General features: G+C 44.3%; 1 protein-coding gene and 1 long non-coding RNA gene across 3 annotated transcripts; one reads left to right on the top strand and one right to left on the bottom strand.

Annotated features, from left to right (window-relative positions):
• Window positions 1-653: 653 nt before the first annotated feature.
• Window positions 654-3,310, bottom strand: LOC148380458 (uncharacterized). Its single transcript, XR_015854755.1, has 3 exons — window positions 2,743-3,310; window positions 1,325-1,867; window positions 654-1,015 (listed from the first exon to the last, which is right to left on the bottom strand). It is a non-coding gene; the product is annotated as an uncharacterized LOC148380458 (long non-coding RNA).
• Window positions 2,776-22,995, top strand: ankib1a (ankyrin repeat and IBR domain containing 1a). 2 transcript variants are annotated; one of them, XM_088364280.1, is made up of 21 exons: window positions 2,776-3,053; window positions 9,288-9,587; window positions 10,280-10,451; window positions 10,535-10,666; window positions 10,746-10,940; window positions 11,210-11,327; window positions 11,419-11,639; window positions 13,202-13,290; window positions 13,368-13,512; window positions 15,238-15,398; window positions 15,478-15,566; window positions 15,651-15,781; window positions 15,862-15,996; window positions 16,060-16,146; window positions 16,288-16,354; window positions 16,501-16,646; window positions 17,099-17,277; window positions 17,352-17,403; window positions 19,278-19,334; window positions 19,434-19,557; window positions 19,655-22,995. In XM_088364280.1, exons 2-21 carry the CDS (start codon window positions 9,400-9,402, stop codon window positions 20,635-20,637), a joined length of 3,471 nt encoding a protein of 1,156 aa, XP_088220406.1. In that variant the 5' UTR covers window positions 2,776-3,053; window positions 9,288-9,399; the 3' UTR covers window positions 20,638-22,995. The 2 variants fall into 2 exon arrangements, with proteins under 2 accessions (XP_088220406.1, XP_088220407.1); XM_088364281.1 differs by lacking the exon at window positions 2,776-3,053 and adding an exon at window positions 6,314-6,823.
• Window positions 22,996-24,162: the final 1,167 nt, after the last annotated feature.

Here is a 24,162-nt window from a genome sequence, read left to right as displayed (position 1 = left end):
CAGGGAGTGTTTGGAAAGAAATGTTAAGGTATGTTATTAAAACTTTAAAAAAGCTTTCTGTGTCCAGTATTTCTTTGTTAACAAGTTTAGAATGTTTAGAAATACATGTTAAAGTATGTTATTAAAACTTTTTCTGTGTACTGTCTTTCGTTGTAAAAAAACATGTGTGCACGTGCGGCTTATGTAAGAATAAAAATTAAAAATTCCCGAATTTTACCTGGTGCAGTTTATACACCGGTGCGGCTTACACACCGGAAATTACGGTAGATGGGTAACGTTAACATGATATTAACCGTAGTGCTTGTGACGTTACTAGGTGGCGTATTTATTTATTTAGGTATTTACAGTGAGAACGATGGAGTGCTGCATGCATGTGTGCAAATCCTGTAAAGAGCCCACTAAAATAATTCCTTTTTCACGGACAAGCTGGGAGAAATGTATTACTTGTTATTTGCAGTGGGCTAATATGGACGGCCCAGAGAGTGCAATAGCACAATTTGCGATTAAAACATTCAATTTAAAAGTTAACAGCCCAATTCCGGATGCTCAAGCTAATGCAGGTTACCACAGGGAATGCTACGTGCAATTTGCAAATGTACGGAATATAGAGCCTGCCCGCAAGAGGAAGAAAAAAATGACAGCGACAGCAAAACGTTCGTACCAAATGCACTTTATTTCAAAAATTTGACACATGATTACTGTATTTTACTGGACTGGGCGTAAAATTTGCCCTGGTTTTTCTTTTCAGGAGAAAGCTATCAATATGGGTGTGAGAGATGTGTATTAGTCTTGTAACATGGACACAGCATCTTAATCCTGTAACATGGGCACAGCATGTATGAGTCATGGTCATATCTAGCCTGGAATAGACAGGAATCAACAGAATGTTGATTTTGTGATGTGTAACTACAGTGCAGGGGTGTGCAGCTCAATCTTTGATCTTGCAAGATTACGATAGACCCCTCAGGCTATTTTAGATTAGATTAGGCCTGTAGTGTCTTCCAAGGTTGAGCATCTGGGGAAACAGAAAAACAAACAATACATTCTGGAGCATTGCTACTACAATACATAAAGTTAGTCATCACATTATCTCTCTATCTACCCCCCCCCCCCCCCACACACACACACACACCATTTTTTTCCCTTTCAAATGTAGAAGACGCAGAGGCACACGTAACTGAGCATGATACAGGACTACCAAAGGGTAGACTCCTCCGCTCAGCAACGGCCACTACCACCAACAAAAAAAATCCCATCTCCTTCCAGTCTTATGCATAATATGCAGACGAGATAAATACTGGAAGAAGGTCAAAGAGAGGCTCACATCTTGTGAAACATTGACAGCTGGTAGGCTGTGTGATGCAGCAGAGGCCCGCAAAGATGAGAACCTGCTCATCCACATACGTGGGGTGGATCTGGTTGCTGCAGAAGCAAAGTACCATTTTAGATGCTACAGAGACTACACACGTTTTCTGCACAAGAGAAATGACCAAGACAAGAGCACAGGCTACACACTGTATCAAAAAGGATACAAGCAATTCTGTGGTGGAGGAGAGGTTTTTAAAGGAACGGAAGTTGCTTAAGCTCTCAACGTTAACAGCCCTGTTTAGGAAATCTGTACTTGACACCGAAGGCATTGACATTTCCTCTTACAAATCTGCTTCCTTGAAAGTGAGACTCCAAACCTCCTATCCTCAAATTCCAGAAGCTTCAAAACATGACTTTGTCTTTGTTGAGGATTTGACACCATATGATGTAGTCCACTATAAAATACAAATAAAAGGAGGATAAAAGGAGACTTCTTTGAGATTGACTGGATGTCACTTCCTCCAGCCCCAGTCGGAATCCTGGAACTTGTGTACTGCTCCTGCAAAAAAACACAATGTATGAACGGGAGATGCATGTGCAAATCAAATGACCTACCTTGTACAGACATGCGTGTGTGTTTGGAATGTCAGAACACTGTTAATAATAAATGGTAATGTTGTTATTGTGTTACAAATATAAATGTTCTCTACCACTATGATCCTCTCTTTGGTCTTGTTTAATGGTATTCCACTACCCACAACATGCTGGCGTAACACCCAACAAGAATGTAAAACAACTATTATTAGCATTGGGTTAGGGTTGTTTGACTAACGTTTATGTTAGATTACTATTTGAGAAAGACTGTAAGGCAAAACCAGGAGTTATTGCAGCTACTATCTGTAACGAAAATTAGTGATGTGTGATCTCTGTAGCCAAAATGGACTCCATATAAACTGCTGATGACTCCTAACATCTGATCACATTTTAGGGCTTTTCACACTGCACGTTCTTAGCCCTGGGGCTATCCTTAGCCATTTTCAATATGAATTTATATTAAATAAGAACTTAGAAAGTGAGATCAAAGTCCGTTGTGGTCAATCGAGCGGGGGCAATATTTACTTCCTTGTTCCTGAGTTGGAGGAATGCCATTGGGAGACAACAAGTCACGTGACGTTGTTATGAGTTTTGATTGGTTCTGCAACAAGGACCCCTTTGCAGCAGTGCCTGTTGCGTTTCGAAATTAAACATTGATTTTCATAAAACGATGACCGAAAAACAGCTACCAACAATCAGAAATGTGTTAATAAGAAATCTATGAATATCACATCCTCCCTTTAACCAGATCAATCATTTCACTAAAGAAAGCCTCTAGCGAGCTTTGGCCCGCCACCTATACAAGTATTTCCGGTAACTGAGCGTAGAAGGAGAGCCTACCTATAAGACAACGCCATCCGCGCATGCGCCCTTGCTCTCTTCCTCGCAGCAACAACAATAGTGAAGCGGACAGCAGTAGCATCAGCAACCGTAACCCACTCTGGTCAACCGCCAGTCTCGCCTATCTGTCAGCAACCACCTCACCGTCGTCGCCACCCTAACACCGCCCAGCCCCGCCCGCCCGCCGGCCGGCTGGCTCCCAGTGGCTGTGAGAGCATGCTCGAGCGGAGGAGCTGTGAATGACGGCGAGTTATGAGCCAGCAATAGCTTCCAGTTCTACTACTGCGGAGCAAGTGAATAGGGCGGCAAGGGTGAGTTGAAAACGGCTGTGATTTCATGTCGAAGGGCTAGCCTAACACGTTAGCATCCGGAAGCTAACCAGCAGATAGCAGCTCCCGTCCCTTTTCCGGGCTTAGGAGAGCGCACGGCCGGTTGGCTTGTTGAACAAAGGCGCGTGGCCGAGCGGAAACAGACGCCCCGGGAGACGTGCATAATTGTCGGGCTTTTATTACCCACTTTACCACCATCACGACTAACCCAATTTTTTTTAGCATACGTTGCTAAACTGTTGTTGCTAACCCTATGGCTAAACGAACTTTTTAACAACACAACACGCCAACGAGACGTTAGCTGCTTGTCTTTCATGTTGTGATGCATCAAAGTGACTTATTCGTTGCTTGTCAAGCCATGTGGTCGGTGTGCAACATTCGTTGTTGATGAAAGGAGCACTTGGCAGGAGGCTCGGTGCTGATTGACACCTTTAGAGAAGCGTTGTTGTCGTGGTTGTGCGACTGCACTGCATTAGAACGAGTGGTTCCAATAAAACCAAGAATTCCAAAAGACATTACTAATAAATATCAGTCAAAACTGCAGTGTGACGTATTCATGACCTAATAAGAAAAGCCTCCAACAGTGTTTCCCAACTCTTATTGACATATTTTCATTTACATAGTAAAAAAACAATAACTCAGGAATCTGCTTACAGTGAGTTCTGATCTCAGTTTATTCTTTAATTGACTATCTAGACCAGGGGTGACCAAACTCTTTGCAAGGAGGACCAGATTTGATAAAGTGAAGGGCCCTGGGGGCCAATAGTTTTTTCAGGAAATTTTTTTAACTACTAAAATTTCATGCAAATACACACTGTTTCAAAACAAATTTCATTGTCCCAATTGTCTTTTTTTTTTATGACAAAATAACCAAATATAAGCCACTCAGACAGATGTGCACAACTCTAAAAACACAAATTCTGCCTTTCTTTCATATTTGAAGAGTCAGATAACATTGAACAAACTGTATGAAATACCTTAAATTTACATGAGTTTAAAATTATTTTTGCCTCATGAACATTTTAAACGGGAGTTATAAGTAATACAAAGTTGTCTGTTATTATTAAAACTTAAAACAAGTGAATTTTGCTCGTCATTTAATCTTTTGACTCACAGCCCTGCGTGAAGAATTGCTGTTGAGATGCCACTTCCGCTTGGAGCTGCTTCACTTTATCAGCGTGGTCACTCCCTGTTAGCTTGTCGTATAGGTTAGCATGTTTAGTCTGATGTCATGTTTGAAATCCTTAAACAAGACAATTTTTTTACAAATTACAAATGAACACAACTGCCTTGATTTTTAGTGAAGAAGTATCGTAATTCCCATTTCTCTTGAAAGCGACGGCCCTCAATGTCAACTTTCCTCGTTTTCTTTGCAGTGCCATGCCAGAAATGAGCAGAGAGGGTAGTTCTGCCACCGTTTGGTAATAGGAGGAATTACAGTTTCAAGTTTCATGATTTTATTAGTCAGTTTGACAGTGCAGGCGGGCCATAAATAATGTTATAAGACCGAAGCTGTGAGCCGTATGAAATCTGACCGGGGGCCGGATTTGGCCCGCGGGCCGGACTTTGGACATGCCTGATCTAGACCTCTTGTCGCATCCCAAGCTATTTTGCAACAAGTGGATACAGGTTAATAGTTTCTTCTGCCCTCTAGTGGAAGATGGCTTCATTTCTTTGCCTGTCACGAAATATTGTTGACAAAGATGATCTTCATAAGGTGCAGTCAAGTGCAAATTAGTCGTGTCAGGTGCCTGATCTTGTTCAACTTGCGACGTGTTTGGGCAATGATAAATACAGGGTCCGGTATAATGATCTAACATTTGTAGGTTTAATAAAATGCAAATAAATTAAAGAAACAAAAAAGTTTTTTTTATTTTCAATATAATGCCGTTTTGTTTCGTTTCGTTTTTGAGTTATGTTATTTTGTTTCCTTTCAGTTGCTAACATGAATTGGACCGGTGAGCATCGCGCTTTCATTGTGGAAACGTTTATCAAGAACGAACCTGTGACTGCAACACAACAAGTGTTCCGTTCCGTTTGCACTTCAGACTTGGTAGACATAATCCCATACCGTCTTGAAACACAATCTTGTTATGGGTTACCAACTTCAGAGCCAGTGGATCAGCATTGAAACAAAAATCAACCCACCGACCTCGCTGCACCACAACTCCAGAAAATGTGGCAGCGGTAAGACCAAAATAACATTATTCGAAAATGAAATGGAACGGAACAAAACAAAATGGCATTGTACAGGAGTGTCTCAGAAAATTTGAATATTGTGATAAAGTTCTTTATTTTATGGAATGCAATTAAAAAAACAAAAATGTCATTACAAATCAACTGAAATATTGCAAGCCTTTTATTATTTTAATATTGCTGATTATGGCATACAGCTTAAGAAAACTCAAATATCCTATCTCAAAATATTATAATATTTCCTCAGACCAAGTTAAATATATATAATATATAATATATATTATATATATATATATATTAATATATATATATATATATATTAATATATATATATATATATATATATATATATATATATATATATATATATATATATATATATATATATATATATATATATATATATATCAGCAAAACAAAATCAAACATTTGAAAATGTCCATTAATGCACTCAGTACTTGGTTGGGAATCCTTTTGCACGGATTACTGCATCAATGCGGCGTGGCATGGAGGCAATCAGCCTGTGGCATTGCTGAGGTGTTATGGATGCCCAGGATGCTTCAATAGCGGCCTTTATCTGCGGTCATCTCTCTTGGTTGTGCAGCGTTACCTGCCACATGTGCTTTGAAACTGCCCTCCGTGAACAGCTTGCTCTTTGAGAAATTTCTTTTTGTGTCTTACCCTCCTGATGGAGGGTGTCAATAATGGTCCTCTGGACAGCAGTCAGATCAGCAGTCTTCCCCACACTCGTGATTTAGGGTGTTTTCACACTTGGTCCCTTTCAGCCCTCGAAGCGAACTCAGATCGATGACTCAGTATTTTTTGCGCATATGTGAACGCGCCAACCGTACTCAGACCCCTTTAAAACGAACCGTACTGAGACCACCTCAGGAGGTAGTACGGTTCGCTAAAAAGTCAACGGTACGGTTCACGTAATCTGTGCATTGTGAACACAAAGCGCACTGGGTTCACTTCGCCTTTTTGCACTGTATTGTAACCTCCTTGGCTTGCCGTAGATTGGTCACGTGACTGCAGACGCAAAAACAATGTAGAGAACAGAGAATCCAAAGTATGGCAGCAGCAAGTCGTGGTCGTGACCGTGGTTCTAATAGTAAACGTAGAGGAGCATGTACCGTTCAAAGTTCTGCCACGGCACCTGGACGCGGCATAGTTTGGGGAGAAGACGAAACGGAATGTCTTTTGGAAATTTGGAACGACGACAGCATTAAATCACAACTATCTACGACCCACCGTAATGCGAAAGTATTTCAAGAATTTTCTGAGAGAATGAAAGGAGCCGGTTTTGATAGAACTTCTATACAATGCAGAATAAAAGTGAAAAAAAACAGTATTAGTATTTAGTATTTAGCTACTCGAGATAAAATGCGAAGAAGTAGGGATTCAGGGGATATCAAAAACTACCCAGAATGCAGTGCAGTGGGAGTGTGAGAGCTCTAGAGCAGTGTTTCCCAACCGGTGTGCCGTGAGAGATGTTCCGTGGAAATCGTCCAACATTAAATACCGAGCGAATTGTAAACAGGACTACCAAACCACAGGTCAGTTTCCGCAAGGCTAATCATGCATGCGTGGCAAATCGGAGAATTCTGAGATTTCATGTTGTGGCATCGGCACATACTCAATTTATGTGTGTGTTGCTGTTAGAGGGACCCTCCCATCTGTGGACTTTTCTCAAGGTTTCTCATTTCCCATAGCTGGAGTTTTGAGTTTTCCCTTGCCCTCTTGGGAGTTTAAGATCTGGGGATGCTTGAGAATATCTTTCGTTCTTCACATGTGCTGAGTGTTGTTGTTAGTCACCTAAATGTTGAACAGGCTGTGATTTACCGAAGTCAAATTCCTTGTTTGGCACGCTCAAACATGGCGAATAAAAAACTCTTGAATCTAGAATCTTGAATCTAGTGTTGGCTCGTGAGTGAACGATTCGTTCAAAAAAGGTTGGGAAACACTGCTCTAGAGGACCTAGTGTGAACAGAATGAGGACTGAGGCCCCATCAAGGCTGAACTGAACCAGAAAGAGAACTCGGTCCTCTTTGAAACACACTCACAATGTGAACACAAAAAGAACTGAGTTCGTTTCCTCTTGGTCCACTTTTTGGTCCACTTAAAGAGGTCTGAGTTCGGTTCTTTCAAAAGGGTCCAGGTGTGAAAACACCCTTAGTTTACTGAACCAAGCTGAGTGTTTTTCAAGGCTCAGGAAACCCTTGCAGGTGTTTCGAGTTAATACCCTACTAGTATACTTTTTCATGATATTCTAATATTTTGAGATAGGATATTGGAGTTTTCTTAAGATGTATGCCATAATTAGCAATATTAAAATAATAAAAGGCTTGCAATATTTCAGTTGATTTGCACTGAATCCAGAATGTATGACATATTTGTTTTCTTAATTGCATTACAGAAAATAAAGAACTTTATCACAATATTCTAATTTTCTGAGACAGTCCTGTATGTACCTACTTTTTGAAAATAAAAATAAAAACTTGTTTTTTTCTTTCATGTATTTGCATTTTATTAAACCTACAAATGTGTCAGATAATTTTGCCAGACCCTGTATAAAGGTCGATGGCAGTGTATCTGTTATCAGGTGTGGTTGTCATTTAAAACATTGCTAAGCAAATATTTGGCTGTCAGTGAAAACACAGCGCCGTGACACTTCCTTATCTTGATTTGAGTGTCGATTATTAGAAGAGGCGCTACCTTGCCAGATTAAGGTTACCGAATCAGGTTAACACTTCTTGTTGCGTGCCCGCATGAATAGCGTCGCACAAGAATTTCAGCGCTGCTTCCAGCATGTCCAGACTTACTACCCCGGGGTAGCATGTACACGTGCACACACAGAAGAGTGAAGCGGACTGGAAGTTAAGTGGACGTGCCGGACTTTTCACTGCACCCACAAAAAAAGACAATTTCCAAACATGTAGGGAAAGTTTTGTATGTGTTCCGTCTGGCACTTGATGAAATGGAGAGCAAGGGGGAGGCCTCGAGAGAAAAAAAAAAAAGCAGGGCGGGTACACTTCGGCCGCTCGCCGCTTTATTCAAGCTGACCTTAAAAAAAAGAGGCTCTTAGTGAGAGGCCAGACAGATGGCTGTAGACCCAACACTGTAATGATGGCCTCTGCGCACACACAGTGGCGGAGAGGTGGGCACAGATGCGGGAAATGAAGCGAGAGGCGATCTTTAAAGATGGTGATTATGCTTCAGGCGAGTGACGAGAAGACCCTTTTTTTTTTTTTTTTTTTTAACTGCATCGCAGAGCTGTTATTAAGCACATTTGCTTCTTTGTCACCAAAGACACAGTAGCTGGGTGAGAAAGCAAATTTACATTTCATGAGTTAGAAAGTTAAAGATTTTTTAAAATGGACTTGCCTTGAAAGGAAACTAGCAATGTAAAAGGGACCGTCACTCATTTTCTAATCTCAAAAATAATCTTAAAGTAATACAAAACATGTCGATTGAATATAAACAGCTTATTTTATCAAAATGTATACATTCTTGGAACAAAAATGTGCTGGCAACACCTGTTGCAGGCACTCAACTCTTCCGTCTCGATGAAGATTCCAACAAACACACAGACACACACAGATGCAAATCCAGTTGCGGTATAGAGCGTGTGGTGTCTCATCAATGCTGGGAGAAGAATGCATGGCGGGTGTATGATTTACTTCCCCCTCTCTTGCATGCCCCGCTTTATAATTATCTGTCGTATTTTTTTTCTTTCTCCTGCCACTTACCCAACCCTACCTTAGCTCGCCCCACACAGTCTTTCCGGTAAGATAACACGCAAAGCTGATAGATTGATATATTCGTCTGCTGCCTCCATCTTTTTTTTATCAACGCCTCCTTTCCTTCACCGGTTTCTCTCATCTGTCTTTCCATTTTCTTGATTGTCCAATCACACTGACTACGCTACGCCTCTTTTGCGCTGCCTCACTCTCCCTCGCTCACTCTTGTGCTCTCTCCCTTGCTCACTCTTGTGCTCTTTCTCTTTTTTCCCCTTCTCAGGGCAGGGCAGGACCGCCGAGCCATGTTGCAGTGACTTGTGAGCTGTTCCTGAGCAGGGGAAGCGGAGGGCGAAGAAGGACTTTGCCACGCATCCCGCCGGGGCGCCGGCGCCATGGGCAACGCGGCCACCAAGTTCCGGAAGGCGCTGGTGGGCGGCGACGAGGCGCTGGCCTGGCAGCTGTACGAGGGCAACCCGCAGTTCCGTGACGGCCTGGACCCCAACGCCTCATACGGCGAGCAGTACCAGCACAACACGCCGCTGCACTATGCGTGCCGTCACTCTATGACGCGGCTGCTCAGGTGAACGCCACTTTTTGCTCGCTAGCTCGCTTTGGTGGCTGAAGCCGGGCCACAGGCTAATAACCAGTTCGGCAGGCCGCCCCTATTTGACTGAATGAGAATTAGCAGTTTAACAAGAGGCGTATCCTTTTCTCGCACTTTTTTACTCTCACGCTGGCTTCCCTGCACGTTACATTCGGTCCACTTGCACAGTTTAACGTAATGAGCTGACTTCATGAAAAATGGACAATGGATGAATTTTTTTTCAGCTCAGCTGTTAAAATTGTACAACAATTTCTTTGCAACATGTTTTATTTCTTCCCAAATACAAAATGTGTTTTATTTCCTGTAGATTTAAGAAACAAAACAAAAAAATGTTTTCGTGTACATTTTAGTCAGAATCTGGCCACATTTTCCCAATGCAAGGTATATTTATATTTTATCTCATTTTAACAAAAGTTTAAAAAATATATATATAACAGTACATGTTGGTTTCGGACAACCTAGTAACACACATCTTTTTTTTCCCTGAGGTTTAAAACCAAAAGTCTGTTTCATCATGAGGATCTCTCTTTTCTCCTAGAGAAATGGAAAGTCATAATTGGGAGCGCGTCAGGCCTCATGTCAATTATCTTGGAGATACAAAGCAGAAGCATGGCCGCAACTCGTCGCGCTATGTGCCATCAATCTCCATCTGCTCCTTCCTTGCGCAGGTCCTTTTTATTCAGCAAGGAGGGCAACCCCAACAAGCGAAACGTGCGCAACGAGACGTGCCTCCACGTGCTGTGCCAGAGCCCGCTCATCCTGCTGTTGCCCGAGGGGGCCCTGTCGCCACGCCTGGTCCGCCCTCAGCGGGACGAGCAGCGGCGGGCCGACTGCTTGCAGGTACGACCCGCAAAACGAAAAGCCAACGCGGGTAGGAGGTCATGTTACGTTTTGGACCGTGCTTTTTGGGGACTTTGCGCCAGATGATCCTGAGCTGGACGGGGGCTCGGCTTGAGGGAGGCCAGTATGAGAAGGCCAACGTCAACGCCACTGACAACCGCCACAGCACCTGCCTCCACTACGCCGCCGCGTCGGGCATGAAGAGCTGCGTGGAGGTGATTCCTTTGCGTTGTCCACTTGTCTGTAAGCATGGTGCAGAGCGGCGTGATGTTTCATTTTGCCCGCGTCCTCCAGTTGCTCATCCGGAGCGAGGCTGACCTGTTCATCGAGGATGACGACAAGCTGACGCCGTGCGACCACGCCGAGCGCCACCACCACACCGAGCTGGCTCTCAGCCTGGAGTCGCAGATGGTCTTCTCCTCGTCGCCGCTAGCGACGCGCTCGGACGCAGACGCGCGTAGCCAAGTCAAGCTGCTGCAGCACAAAGAGGTGAGCGGGCTGGTGAAGGTTTGTTGCTTTAAATTTATTGTCATGCATTAGTTTTGAGATTTTCTAACATATTTATAATAAAATCTCTAAATCACTACAAATATTATAACTTCTTTTTTGTGTTAATTTTATTGTATTTTAGTTATGTATTTTTTCTTTAATTGATTTAGTTTATGATCCAGAAACACTATTAAGGGTCTTTTGGAGGATGAGTAAGTAGAAATTTAACAATAGCCACATTTAATTTCGTGTGATAAAATGTCTTGTAGCCGTACGAGGGCCTGAAGCTGCAAGACCTTCGTCGGTTGAAGGACATGCTGATCGTGGAGACAGCCGACATGTTGCAAGCACCCCTCTTCACTGCAGAGGCCTTGCTGAGAGCGCACGGTACGCTCCGCCCCTCTTGCAAATCTCTCTTTTTTTAATTTATTTAATTTTTTATGGGTTTTTTTTGACCGCACTCAACTATTGTCTCCAGACTGGGACAGAGAGAAGCTGCTGGAGGCGTGGATGTCAGATGCCGAGGGCTGCTGCCAGCGCTCGGGCGTGGCCATGCCTACGCCGCCGCCCAGCGGCTGCAACGCCTGGGACACGCTGCCCTCGCCTCGCACTCCCCGTACGCCGCGCTCGCCCGTCACGCTCACCTTCACCTCCCCCACCGACAGCTGCCTCACGCCCGCTGACGAGGGCATGGCCACGGTGAGACCCAAAACAAAAACTGAGTAAATACAGTAATCCCTCGTTTATCGCGGATAATTGGTTCCAAAAAACACCCGCAATAAGTGAAATCCATGAAGTACGGTCACCAACAAGAAGGACTGGGCAGGCTAACGAGTTAGCGGAAAGATGCTAACACGCGAAAACGGACTTCTAAAGGAATGTAAACGAACATTTGGGACAATACTACATTCAGGGATGAGAATCTTCCACGGATCCATGGATTTCCGTGTTTTTTTCCGTCGAGAGTATCATTTGAAATCAGTATCATCAGAAAAAAAAACATTTATATGGGGGGGAGCGGCTGGCAGCAGTATTGCAACAACAGCCGCTTTATTTTCAAAAGTCAAAGTCTGCTTTATTGTCAATTCCTTCACATGTCAAGACACACAAAGAGATCGAAATTACGTTTTTCGGTAGCATTTTGGCGCTACTTTCATCACATCATTTGCGTACTCATTTGCCTAATTCGCAAAGGTTTTAGCCAGCATGGCGAACGTTTTAGAGAAAAAAGACGAGGATCGTGCCAGGAAAAGTCGAACGGGATCAGGAACTGCTTTAGATGGGCATGGCTCGAGAGCGGCGTCATCTTACAACTCGGAACACAGTCCGTAACCACCTGCCCGACGGAACATATCCGTAAATTAGATGTCCCGGGCATGGTTTTGTGCATTCTTTGTCAAGATGTGATAAGCTATGGAGGCCGCAGCGCTTCGAACATTAAGGAGCACATCAAAACAAAAAAACACAAAGGTACGTTTTTACTTTTACAAGCATGTGGGTAACATGATGTTATATGTAAGCTAATGTTAGGCTATTGTCATGATATCGTTAAAGAATAAATCTTCAAAGATAGATAGATAGATAGATAGATAGATAGATAGATAGATAGATAGATAGATAGATAGATAGATAGATAGATAGATAGATAGATAGATAGATAGATAGATAGATAGATAGATAGATAGATAGATAGATAGATAGATAGATAGATAGATAGATGCAAAATATTAACAGTTTTCATCAAAAGGAAAAACTCAAAACAAAGAATTGATTGTGCCATTTTGATGTATTATATTCACCTAGGTAGCCCACCAAGCAGGAATATTTTTTTAACAAAACTGTTGAAATTGAGTGATGAAAGTAATGATTTGGGGGTTGCTATACTGCCAAAATCCAGGAGTTTCCAGGGAGCTTTGCCCCCTGAGTCCCCTCTGGGGCGTTGCCCCTAGCCCCCTGCGGCCCCCAATGGGGACCTGTGGGTCCTGTGGCCCCCAATAGGGGTCTGTGGCCCCTGCGGCCCCTGGCCCACTGCGGCCCCTACTTCTCAGTGGGTTTTTTTCATTTGCCGTTCTCATCCCTGTACATTATCCTAAAGGTTACACGTTTCCTCAATTTAGAAGTTTTATTTTTACTTTTAAATGTTTTTTTAATTTTGAAAAAAAATTCGCGATCTAGTGAAGCCGCGATAAATGAAACGCGAAGTAGTGAGGGATCACTGCACCTCAAAATTCAGGAAAATAGCTAACAACATATTTCTACAGTGCGGCATCTGCCTGTGCTCCATCTCCGTCTTTGAAGATCCTGTGGACATGTCCTGCGGCCACGAGTTTTGCCGGGCCTGTTGGGAGGGGTACGTGTAAACCCTGCGATGGCTTCTGTGCAGCCCACGTCGATGCCATTTAACATTGCCCCATCCTTCTGTCGCAGGTTCCTGAACGTGAAGATCCAGGAGGGCGACGCCCACAACATCTTCTGCCCCGCCTACGAATGCTACCAGCTGGTGCCTGTCCACGTAATCGAGAGCGTGGTCTCCCGAGAGATGGACCAGCGCTACCTGGAGTTTGACATCAAGGTGCCACCGCCACGAACAGCTACAACGGTTGAATTAGTACTTAGAATTAGTATTTGTTAAAGTGGTGCTCACTCTAACTTATTTTTGCAAGAACCACACGGGAGACAGTATGCCCTTTTTAAGCACTTGCAAGTGGAGAATCATTCGTCGCTGTGCGTACAGCGATGATCGAATGAGGTCTGACTCAGGCCTCTTGCAAGAGCATTATTGAGAGAAACAGGGTGGGGGTGAGAGTGGAGGTGAGAGTGGACAGGATGGGGTTGAAGCCCCTGGCCTCTGGTCAAAGCATAGCAGGGGTTTTTTTTACGACGTTGTGTAAACAGAACAACTTTGATTGCTTCCTCTGCAACTGGACAATCAGTTCAAAAGATCTTAGCACTTTGTTCTACTACTTTTGCTAAGACAGGACAAGCTAGGTTAATTATTACAGGTTACATTCCAACATAAGCATAGGATCAAACTAATGTATCAACCCTAGTATTTTAATTAGTATTTATCCTTTATTAAAATTAATATGCTAGTGCAGGGGTGTCAAACTCATTTTGGTCTGGGGGCCGCATACAACTTAATTGGATCTCAAGGGGGCCAGACCAGTAAACTCATTCCAAAATTACATAGAACTAACAATAAGTCCACTTTTTTCTTTGTATTAGTGCAAAGAAGACGTAAATTATAAAAATCTTTATATGAAATGAATTGTCCCTTTTACTAAATATATTATGAACAACCTAAGAGTTTTTAAGAAAAGTATGTGCAATTTCAACACTTTTACTCACTTTAACATTTATTCAAGTGCATTATGCATAAAAAATGATCATTGTACAATGTTGTCAGTCAAAGTCTCGTCAACGCCACGAATGAATATGGCCAGTTGAGCAACGTCCGTAATATCAGTACTCTCATCAATTGCAATGGCAAATGCCAGAAATGACTCCCCTTTGCGTTTCAGTTGGCTGTCCAAGTCTGCCGATAGTTCCGAAATCCTGTCTGCCACGGTATTTCTCGTCAAGCTAATATTGGCAAACGCTTGTCGCTTCTAAGGACACACGATTTCGGCAGCCTTCAGCATACAGTTTTTGACGAACTCCCCGTCACAGTACGGCTTTGACGCTAGTGCTATTTGGCTAGCAATTACGTAGCTGGCCTTCACCGTAGCATCACTGACCTCTCGGCTCCGGGTGAAAACAGATTGCTGTTTACTCAGACCCACCAGCATTTCATTTACCTTTTGTTTTCTCAGTTCTCCGTGCAAGCTGTTGTATTTTCCTCCATGCTGAGTTTCATAGTGGCGCCGAATATTGTATTCCTTAAGCACCGAAACTTGCTGCATGCACACCAGGCACACGGGTTTCCCATTCACCTCCGTGAACATATAGGAAGAGGTCCATTTTTCTTGAAAAATCCGACACTCTGTGTCCACTTTTCTCTTTTTTGACAAAGACATTTCACTGAAGAGGGTGACAGTGTCAACAGAAATAGCGGGTACAGCGATAGAACTGACTAAAACAGCGCCCCTTGCGGACAATATAGGAACTGCAAATTTTAATGAAAACTAAGTTTATTCTTCTTTAATAATGCAGATTTAACCTGCGGGCCAGACTGAATCCACCGGCGGGCCGGTTCCGACCCGCGGGCCGTACGTTTGACACCCCTGTGCTAGTAGAACAAAATTATTATACAGTTTGTTTTCTCTTTTCCATTCTCAACCTTCTTCCTGGACTGCAGGCCTTTGTAGAAAACAATCCGGCCATCCGCTGGTGTCCGGCGGCGCGCTGTGAGAGGGCCGTGCGACTTACTCGGCCCGGCCCGGGCGAGAGCGACCCGCACGGCTTCCCGCTGCTGCCCTCCCCGGCCGTCGACTGCGGGAAGGGCCACCTCTTCTGCTGGTAAACTCCCGATTCCAGCACCGGATCTGATGTCAAGACAAGACACTGCAGAATCAGCTATTTCTTCCGCGCTCCCCAGGGAGTGCCTCGGCGAGGCCCACGAGCCATGCGACTGCCACATGTGGAGGAACTGGCTCCAGAAAGTCACCGAGATGAAGCCCGAGGAGCGTAAGTGTCGCCAAAGATGGGTGGTGTGGCGGCGTGCCGCTTTGAGATCCCTCAAATGTTCGCGTATACGCGTCCTGCCGCCAGTGGCAGGTGTGAGCGAGGCTTACGAGGATGCTGCCAACTGCCTGTGGCTGCTGTCCAACTCCAAGCCCTGCGCCAACTGCAAGTCCCCCATACAGAAGAACGAGGGCTGCAACCACATGCAGTGTGCCAAGGTGAGATTGTGCCAAGGAACGCGACGCACACATGCACATGCTTTTTTTTTTAACTTAACGCTGTGATGACACTCTCCCAGTGCAAGTATGACTTCTGCTGGATCTGCCTGGAGGAGTGGAAGAAGCACAGCTCATCGACGGGAGGCTACTACCGCTGCACGCGCTACGAAGTTATCCAGCAGCTGGAGGAGCAGTCCAAAGAGATGACAGTCGAGGTTGGCAAACACTCGCGTGCCAACCTTTGTTTTGTAATATGACGTCTTCAAAAATGTTGATAGGCGGAGAAAAAGCACAAAAGCTTCCAGGAGCTGGACCGCTTCATGCACTACTACACTCGATTCAAGAACCACGAGCACAGTTACAAGGTGACCATCACATGTGCGCATGCACGCACGCATGCACGCGCGCACACACGCACACACACACACACACACACACACACTTCACAAAATCATGTCGTTGTATCTGTGGACCCTTCAAAATCATTTTCCTCTCATGTTTGCTAGCTGGAGCAGAAATTGCTGAAGACAGCCAAGGAGAAGATGGAGCAGCTGAGCAGAGCTTTCATTAGTCGTGAGTCGCTTTCACTCCCAACAGAAAGTTGTTGCGGGACTGCTTTACTCCGCCCAGCCCAGAGTGTTGTCAATCTCTTCTGAGAAATGGGTGTTGCCCACCGGGCCAATATTAAGGCGCGTCCTCTCGAATTGTGTCTGCACAAGGTGAGGGTGCCCCGCCAGACACGCGCTTCATCGAGGATGGCATCAGTGAGCTGCTGAAGACGCGGCGCGTGCTCAAGTGCTCGTACCCGTACGGCTTCTTCCTGCAGCAGGGAAGCACCCAGAAGGAGATCTTTGAGCTCATGCAGGTACGCCGTCGCGCACAAACACCACAATTAGGGAGTTCCTCAAAACTTCAGAATTGCCGTCAGTCAGAGTCAAAACACTAACTTGACCCCAAACTATGATCGAGACGCACTTATGTTGGCTTTCTGTTTGTGTAGCAGTTGTTCTCTTGCACACCTTTTCCATCTACTGTATTTTATGGACTATAAGCTGCTACTTTTTGCACAAGCTTTGGACCCTATGGATTTTTCATGATTTTTGTGATGTCTAATACACTTATACACTCATTAGTAAAAAGGTTGTGGACTGCTGTTGTGCGGCACTGCTTTGCTAAGCGGAGGGATATGTGACCAGACACACGGTCACTGGGGAGAAGAGTTGTGTGTTTGTCCGCCAGGCGAATAGTGGCGCACAGTTGACACGATATATTTAGCGTTAGTGGCATCATGACGTTGCCGCCATTTGTCCCGGCCAGACGGACCTGGAAATGGTGGTGGAGGACCTGGCGCAGAAGGTCAACCGGCCCTACCTGAGGACGCCGTGCCATAAGATTGTCAGCGCCGCCCGCCTGGTCCAGCAGAAGCGGCAGGAGTTCTTGGCGTCTGTGGCCCGCGGTGTGGCACCCAACGACTCGCCCGAGCTCCAGCGAAGGAGGTAAGCAGCGGGGGTAAACAAGGCAAATGGATTACCGGCTACTCCCATGAAATATCGCTTCTGTTTTGTTCCAGCTACGCCGGAGGATCGTGGGATTGGGAATACTTGGGCGTCGCCTCTCCTGAGGTAAACTCTGCCTTTTCCCTCCAGTATTAGTTGAAAGTGAATGGTTGTCTTTCTGGCGATGAAAACAAGATTATGTTTGAGAGCACTTCACTGGTTTCTTTTATATCAAACAAATTGTTTTAGGTTCTTTACCTGACATGTTTCGGCGGTTTCTTCCGCCTTCATCAGAGTATCACAGATGTGATAGTGACGCGTCTTTATCAGCTGATGGATGATGGATGAAGGCGTGGCTCACCTGTCAGATTTGACAGGTGAGTCACGCCCTCTGCTGTCCATTCACCTCTCCAGAATGCTGTTCCAGGTTGTAGAGAGCATATAGGCTCCCTCATCCCTGTTGATGGTCCTCGGGCCCCGCTTGCGGATCTCAATGGCCTCCCTGATCCATACACATAGTACATGACAGACTATCAGCAGACAGGACACTTAAGAAACGCACAAACCTAACAGCACAGGACATCACCCAACTACTCCACTTCATCGCCACCTCCACATACATTCAGTACAGAAACACATTTTACAGGCAAAAAGAGGGATTCCCCATGGGAGACCCTCTTTCTGCCATCATGTGCAATTTTTTTATGGAAGATCTGGAACAAAAGGCACTCTTAACAGCTCCGGACACATACAAACCCACGCTATGGAGACGCTACGTCGATGACATTCTAGAAAAAACAAAAACAGGACATACACAACACCTCACAGACCATCTCAACACCATAGACACCACCGGTAACATCAAATTCACCCATGAAGAAGAAACAGACCGAGCCATAGCGTTTCTAGACATCAACATACACCACACAGACAACGGAGACATAAAAATAAAAGTACACAGAAAACCCACACACACCGACCAATACCTCCTCTGGACATCAGAACATCCCACTATACATAAACTGTCAGTTGTCAGAACACTATACGAACGCACAACAATAATCACGGATCCGGAGGACATAGCACAGGGAGAACAATACATACAACATGCACTCAAAAAATGTCAGTATCCACAATGGGCAATAACCAAAGGTGCAGAACAGGTAAAAAACAAAAGATACAAAACACGGGAAAAGAAAGAAACAAACACGGAAACAAGAACCCAGCGGAATGGTGATTTTGCCGTATGTGAGAGGAATTACGGAACGCATCAAAAGAGCCATGAATAAATACAACATAACCACACCTATCAAACCACATACAACAAAGTCAACCCGGAAAACAAATGCAATTCCATATACGAAATTCCATGCAAATCATGCAATAAATCATACATCGGGGAGACAGGGAGGAACTTCATCACAAGACAAATAGAACACAAGAAGGAGTGTGAGAAGGAGACGGCAACAAGACAAACAAGAGCAATAAAACTACAAGCAGAACAGGAGCACTACAAGTCAGCCATAACCGATCACTGTAAAAGAGAAAACCACATCATGGACTGGGAAAAGGCCAGAGTCATCCGCACTGAAGAAAATAAACATCAGCGTTGGATCAGGGAGGCCATTGAGATCCGCAAGCGGGGCCCGAGGACCATCAACAGGGATGAGGGAGCCTATATGCTCTCTACAACCTGGAACAGCATTCTGGAGAGGTGAATGGACAGCAGAGGGCGTGACTCACCTGTCAAATCTGACAGGTGAGCCACGCCTTCATCCATCATCCATCAGCTGATAAAGACGCGTCACTATCACATCTGTGACACTCTGATGAAGGCGGAAGAAACCGCCGAAACATGTCAGGTAAAGAACCTAAAACAATTTGTTTGATATAAAAGAAACCAGTGAAGTGATTAAAACAAGGAAAAACAAGATGAACTTAGTACAATTATGTTTGAGAGCGTTTCATGTTAAATGCTGTCGTGCTTGCGTGTGTCCTAGATGGGGAGTCGCCACTCTGTGCTGGCAGCAGGAGACCAAAGAGACCGAGCGTCACAGGTGGACTGCCTCCTTCTTTTACTTTTTTTTTTTTTTTGGTCGTGTGTGTTGTTCTTGTTGTGTCGAAAATTGACTTATGGCTGCTTTGGCGCCTGTCAGGATTTTTCTGACATTCAGTATCGCCGGCGGCACCGAGCACGACACAGGGGAGACATGCTGAGTCTGCACACTCTTCGGAGCAGCAGCAACACGCCTGAAAGCAGCAGAAGGAGCGACAGCACAGGTCCTACATTTGCTGCACACGTGACCTCAAAACAGCCTCATGTGTGCGCCATATTTTCTATGATGTTTTTTTTTTTTCTATCCTCCACCCCTTCCAGATGGCCCAGAGAGGAGCGAGGGCCGGCGTAGAGCGCTGGGCTCCCTGGACGAGGACGACCCCAACATCCTGCTGGCCATTCAGCTGTCCCTTCAGGAGTCTCGGCGAGAGCGAGGCCCCGAGAGCAGCCCTAACTTGGAGCGCAGCCTAGAAGGTCCCCTCCCCAGCGATGTCCAAGCGGGAGCGACAAGGGGCTTGCATTCCCACCCCGACCCTCCACACCCTCCCCACAGGACAGACCCCTTGTGTTGTTCTTCTTCAGCTCCGTTGTCCACCACCATACCCCTCCCTCCTCCGCCTCCCCCGCTCAGCGCCGAGCTGCTGAAGCTGGGGGACAGCCTTATGAAACCCGGGAACCTGGCGTCTCCCAATGCGGACCCTCAGAGTCACTGCCTTGGAAGCGCACGTCCGGCCGAGGCTGAACACACTGCCCGCAAGAGTCCGACCGACTACGCGATCCGATGCTCCCCCGCCCAGTTGTACCTGCCGTCTCCGGAGCTTGAACCCGAGCTGCTGCTGCTGTCGCCTGTTATCCCGCCAGGGGGGGCGTTCACGCCCAGTGACCCGCAGAGCCTGGAGGCCCTGGATCCCGCTGCCAGCGCCCAGCTGCTGGACAACATCATGGCCTGGTTCAACCACAACATCACCCCACAGAACAACCCTCAGAGCCTGGCCCTCATCCCCTCGCCACCTACCACCGAGAGTGACTCATCCCCAGACGTGCTCACGGATGCGGGCGCCGAGAACGTCGCCGCCCGGCAGCCCCCAGAGGGCCAGCCAGACACGCCGCCACACTCTTGCCCAAGCAGACCCAGCACGCTGGAGCTGGACAACAGAGCAGCCCAGGAAGAGGAGGAGCAGAGTGGCGCAGGGGCAGTGGATGCGTCTCCTTATGGAGATGGCGCCACAGACTCTGACCTTGTCCTCCAGCTGGAGGAGGACCTGTCCCCGGTAGAGTGGGAGGAGAAAGTCCACCTGGTGTGATCTTATAGAAGAGAGCTGCGTGTATTGTGATGATTCTCACCATTATCTGCTGAAATCTCGGTTCACAAACAAGATGTTTTGCTTCGCTTTACAAACATTGCACGCTCCAAGTGTCACCTTTCTCACATGGAGCTATTTCATTTTTTATTTCCTCCACATTCTGGCTCCTCTAAAACAAATGCAAAGAGCACATGACAGTGCACTTCGGAAGTCAAATCAAATTAGTGTTGGAAAACAGAGGAATTAATAGCTAAATGTGGCAATGGTGTTTGTATTCCTGAGCTTCAGAATAGTTCATATATTATTTTTGATAAAAACAAACAAATTGATCATAACGTTGTAGGGCTGAAACCCATGAATTTGTGAACCAAGGTTTATTCTGATTCTAATGATTTATCGAATGAAGGATGTGAAGCATGCAGCAAAGCTGTCACACGCAGGTTTTTGCCATTTTTTATTTAGGTTTGTTTAAAAATCAAAACAAATCACGGCAAAGCTCTCAGTCACATAAAATGCTGCACATTGTTTTAATTTATTCCCGTGAATCATTTATCCACGTATAATCAAGTTTTTGTTTTTTTTTAATCTGGAAGTGTTTGTCTCATATTTATTTTACTTCATATTTCCAGCTATAACAAAATCATTTCAATTAGAATGGTTGCTTATACATGATGGTGTCCATTTTAGTTTACGCAAAGCGTTGTGGCGTCTTTTTTGTTTTACCTACGAACGTTCAGTGCCTTGAAAGGCCCACATGCACCTAAGAGCTCTCTATTTGTGTCAACGTTGCATCCAAAAGCAGGCAGGTGACGCTCTAACGTCTATAAATGTATTGGCCAGTGAGAAACCTGAAGAACGCTATTTCTGAAAGACAAAAAAGACAATAGTATAATATAGTATAATATACATGGCACCGGAAAAAGTAACAATTTTCTCGTCTACAGCCCAAAAATCTATTTTTGAATGCATGTGTTTGTACCAGTGGGGCATCTGTGTTGATTTACATCACTAAATATGGTTATTCACTTTTTGGTGTACATTCAAGGATATTTTTTTTCAAAATATTTATCTACGTGAGCAGTGTATGCCAAAGCAACAGTTGGCGCTGTAACTCCTGTAAATGGAGGTTTTGTCCGATTAGCCATCTCAAGAAAAGGCACAAAACCTGAAATAACACAACAATAACAAACTTTCTTGGAAATGTGAACAATTTTCAAAAGTTTTGGGGATATTACTTTGTTTTATTTTCTCCAATACCTGTCTATCTGTGGACATCGCCTCAAGTGTTCAGTGGTGTTTTGGTGCTTGAATCCAAACAATCTTTTTTTTTTTTTTTTTTTTTTTTTTTTTTGGGCCCATCCTCCCCAAAAAAGGGGGTCCAACAATTAGCTTTTGAAGCTAACATTACCATTAGTTAGCGTACTGTACAATCAAGAGGGCCTCATTTTGATACTGGACCTTCAAGCACACTGTGCCTGCAAGAGATAAACACACACTGGGTTTGCTGTTTTGTTAATTGTTTTTCCCCCATTTTTGTTTGCCAACAGATCCACCACCTAGAAATACCACAGTTACAAGACCAGCCTTTTTTTTTTTTGTGGAGCCTAGTGTCCATTTCCCAAGTGCCATCAATCTTCATCTACACAATTGCCATTGGTGGAGTATTTTGATTGTAGCAATTTTTTTAAGACAGATGTCCATGTTGCCACACAGTACCACATTTTGCAAAAATGTCACTGCTTTTAGATTTGCAAGATTAAAAATTAGGCTGTCAGTTTTTTATTTTAATTTTTTGCCTCTGTACTAAAATGATGATGTTGTTAATTGACATACTTTTGTCTGTGTGCCTTCTTTAAAAGTTAACTTCCTGTGTGCTTTTTTTTTTAAGCTATTGTTTGTTTTAAAACAGAATTTAACACTTCAGATTGCAGTGGGCCACAATATTCCTCCATGCCCCTGACTTGAACTTTTGGGACCAATCATGTAGCCTCAAAAATGTTTTTTGACGTCAAAATATAAATCCGTACTTTGATTTCCTCTTAAGAAGCTGGCAAATTTGGGGATTACGATGTGGAAATCAATCAAAAGTGTTAATTTCCATCAAGAACATAGGCAGCACGGCCCTTTCATGACTCGGGATTTTTGTCTGTTAAAGTGACATTGGTTAAAATATTTCTTTGGTAATTTGGTAACAGTTATTTTGCGAAACCTCAAATGTAACAGGAAAGTCATTTCACGCTCACCTATGATACTTGATACATTCCCACTCGCATCCATATGAATAGTTCTTCAAGGTGTGGCTTAAAATAAAAAAGTGTCAAATGAAAGTTTACGTTCAATTAAAAAAATGCACCAAGATGCTTGAGTGCTTTGTTGTGCTTTTTTTTAATTCACACTAAAATAATTTTTTGTGCCATGTTTAGACGCACACTCAGAAAAGGTTGGGGGTCGAGTTACTGTTGCGTTAATCAACCTCATTACCTCCAAATTTTGCAAGACAAATTTCAGGAAGTGTTGAATGAAGATGCATTGTGAGAAATAATCAGATAACTCCAGACTGCACATTTAACATCAAAATGGCCTGTTACACTATACAGGACTGTCAGAAAATTAGAATATTGTGATAAAGTTCTTTATTAAAAAAACAAAAATGTCATACATTCAGGATTCATTGCAAATCAGCTGAAATATTGCAAGCCTTTTATTATTTTAATATTGCTGATTATGGCATACAGCTTGAGAAAACTTAAATATCCTATCTCAAAATGTTAGAATATCGTGAAAAAGTATACTAGTAGGGTATTCAACTAATCACTTGAATTAACCCTAACCCTAATTAACTCGAAACACCTGCAAGGATTTCCTGAGGCTTGAAAAACACTCAGCTTGGTTCAGTAAACTAAATCACAAGTCTGGGAAATGGGCTACAATAACGGTATTCCCATGGTCAAGCCACTTCTGAACTCAAGACAACGGAAGAAGTGTCTGACTTGGGCTATGGAAAAGAAGCACTGGACAATTGCAGAGTGGTCCAAAGTCCTCTTTTCAGTCGAAAGCAAGTTTCGTATTTCATTTGGAATGTCTTAAAAGTAGAAACATTTAAGACACGTTTAAAGACACATTTCTATGAGATGGCCTTTAACTAACTTGGAGTGGCCGATTCAGCCGGAGTTTGTGTTGTTCTCTCTGCCCACCCCCTCCCTGGCTGGGGAGGGGGTTAGGTGGCGCAAAAGCTGATAGCGGCTAGCTGGATTCTCGGGGACCAATTCAAGATGAAGAAACTGCAGCTCAACCTCCTTGAAGACACTGCCAGGACAATTGAGGGCACCTCCGACATCCATTTTTTCATTGATTTTCATATTATGTATTACTTGTGCCCTCTCTGCATCCATTACAACCTGGTGATCCTGAAAGGGGGATCCTTCCATCTGTGGTCCCTTCTCAAGGTTTCTCATTTTCTCCTGGCAGGGGTTTTTTGAGTTTTTCCTTGCCCTTTTGGGAGCTTATGATCAGGGGATGCTTTGA

This window comes from Syngnathus floridae, chromosome 21 (assembly GCF_059516105.1).
Source record: "Syngnathus floridae isolate MCC-2025c chromosome 21, RoL_Sflo_1.0, whole genome shotgun sequence".
NCBI classification, from domain to species: Eukaryota; Metazoa; Chordata; class Actinopteri; order Syngnathiformes; family Syngnathidae; genus Syngnathus; species Syngnathus floridae.
The sequence above is the reverse complement of the archived record's forward strand: the minus strand, read 5'-3'. Positions and strand labels throughout refer to the sequence as shown.

Bases quoted from the DNA above. Each gene is read 5' to 3' on its own strand.
- ankib1a (XM_088364280.1), top strand. From the start codon at position 9,400: ATGGGCAACGCGGCCACCAAGTTCCGGAAGGCGCTGGTGGGCGGCGAC. The intron at 11,328-11,418 runs GTACGCTCCGCC...TATTGTCTCCAG, and splicing joins GGCCTTGCTGAGAGCGCACG to ACTGGGACAGAGAGAAGCTG. The intron at 19,558-19,654 runs GTCCTACATTTG...CACCCCTTCCAG, and splicing joins CAGAAGGAGCGACAGCACAG to ATGGCCCAGAGAGGAGCGAG.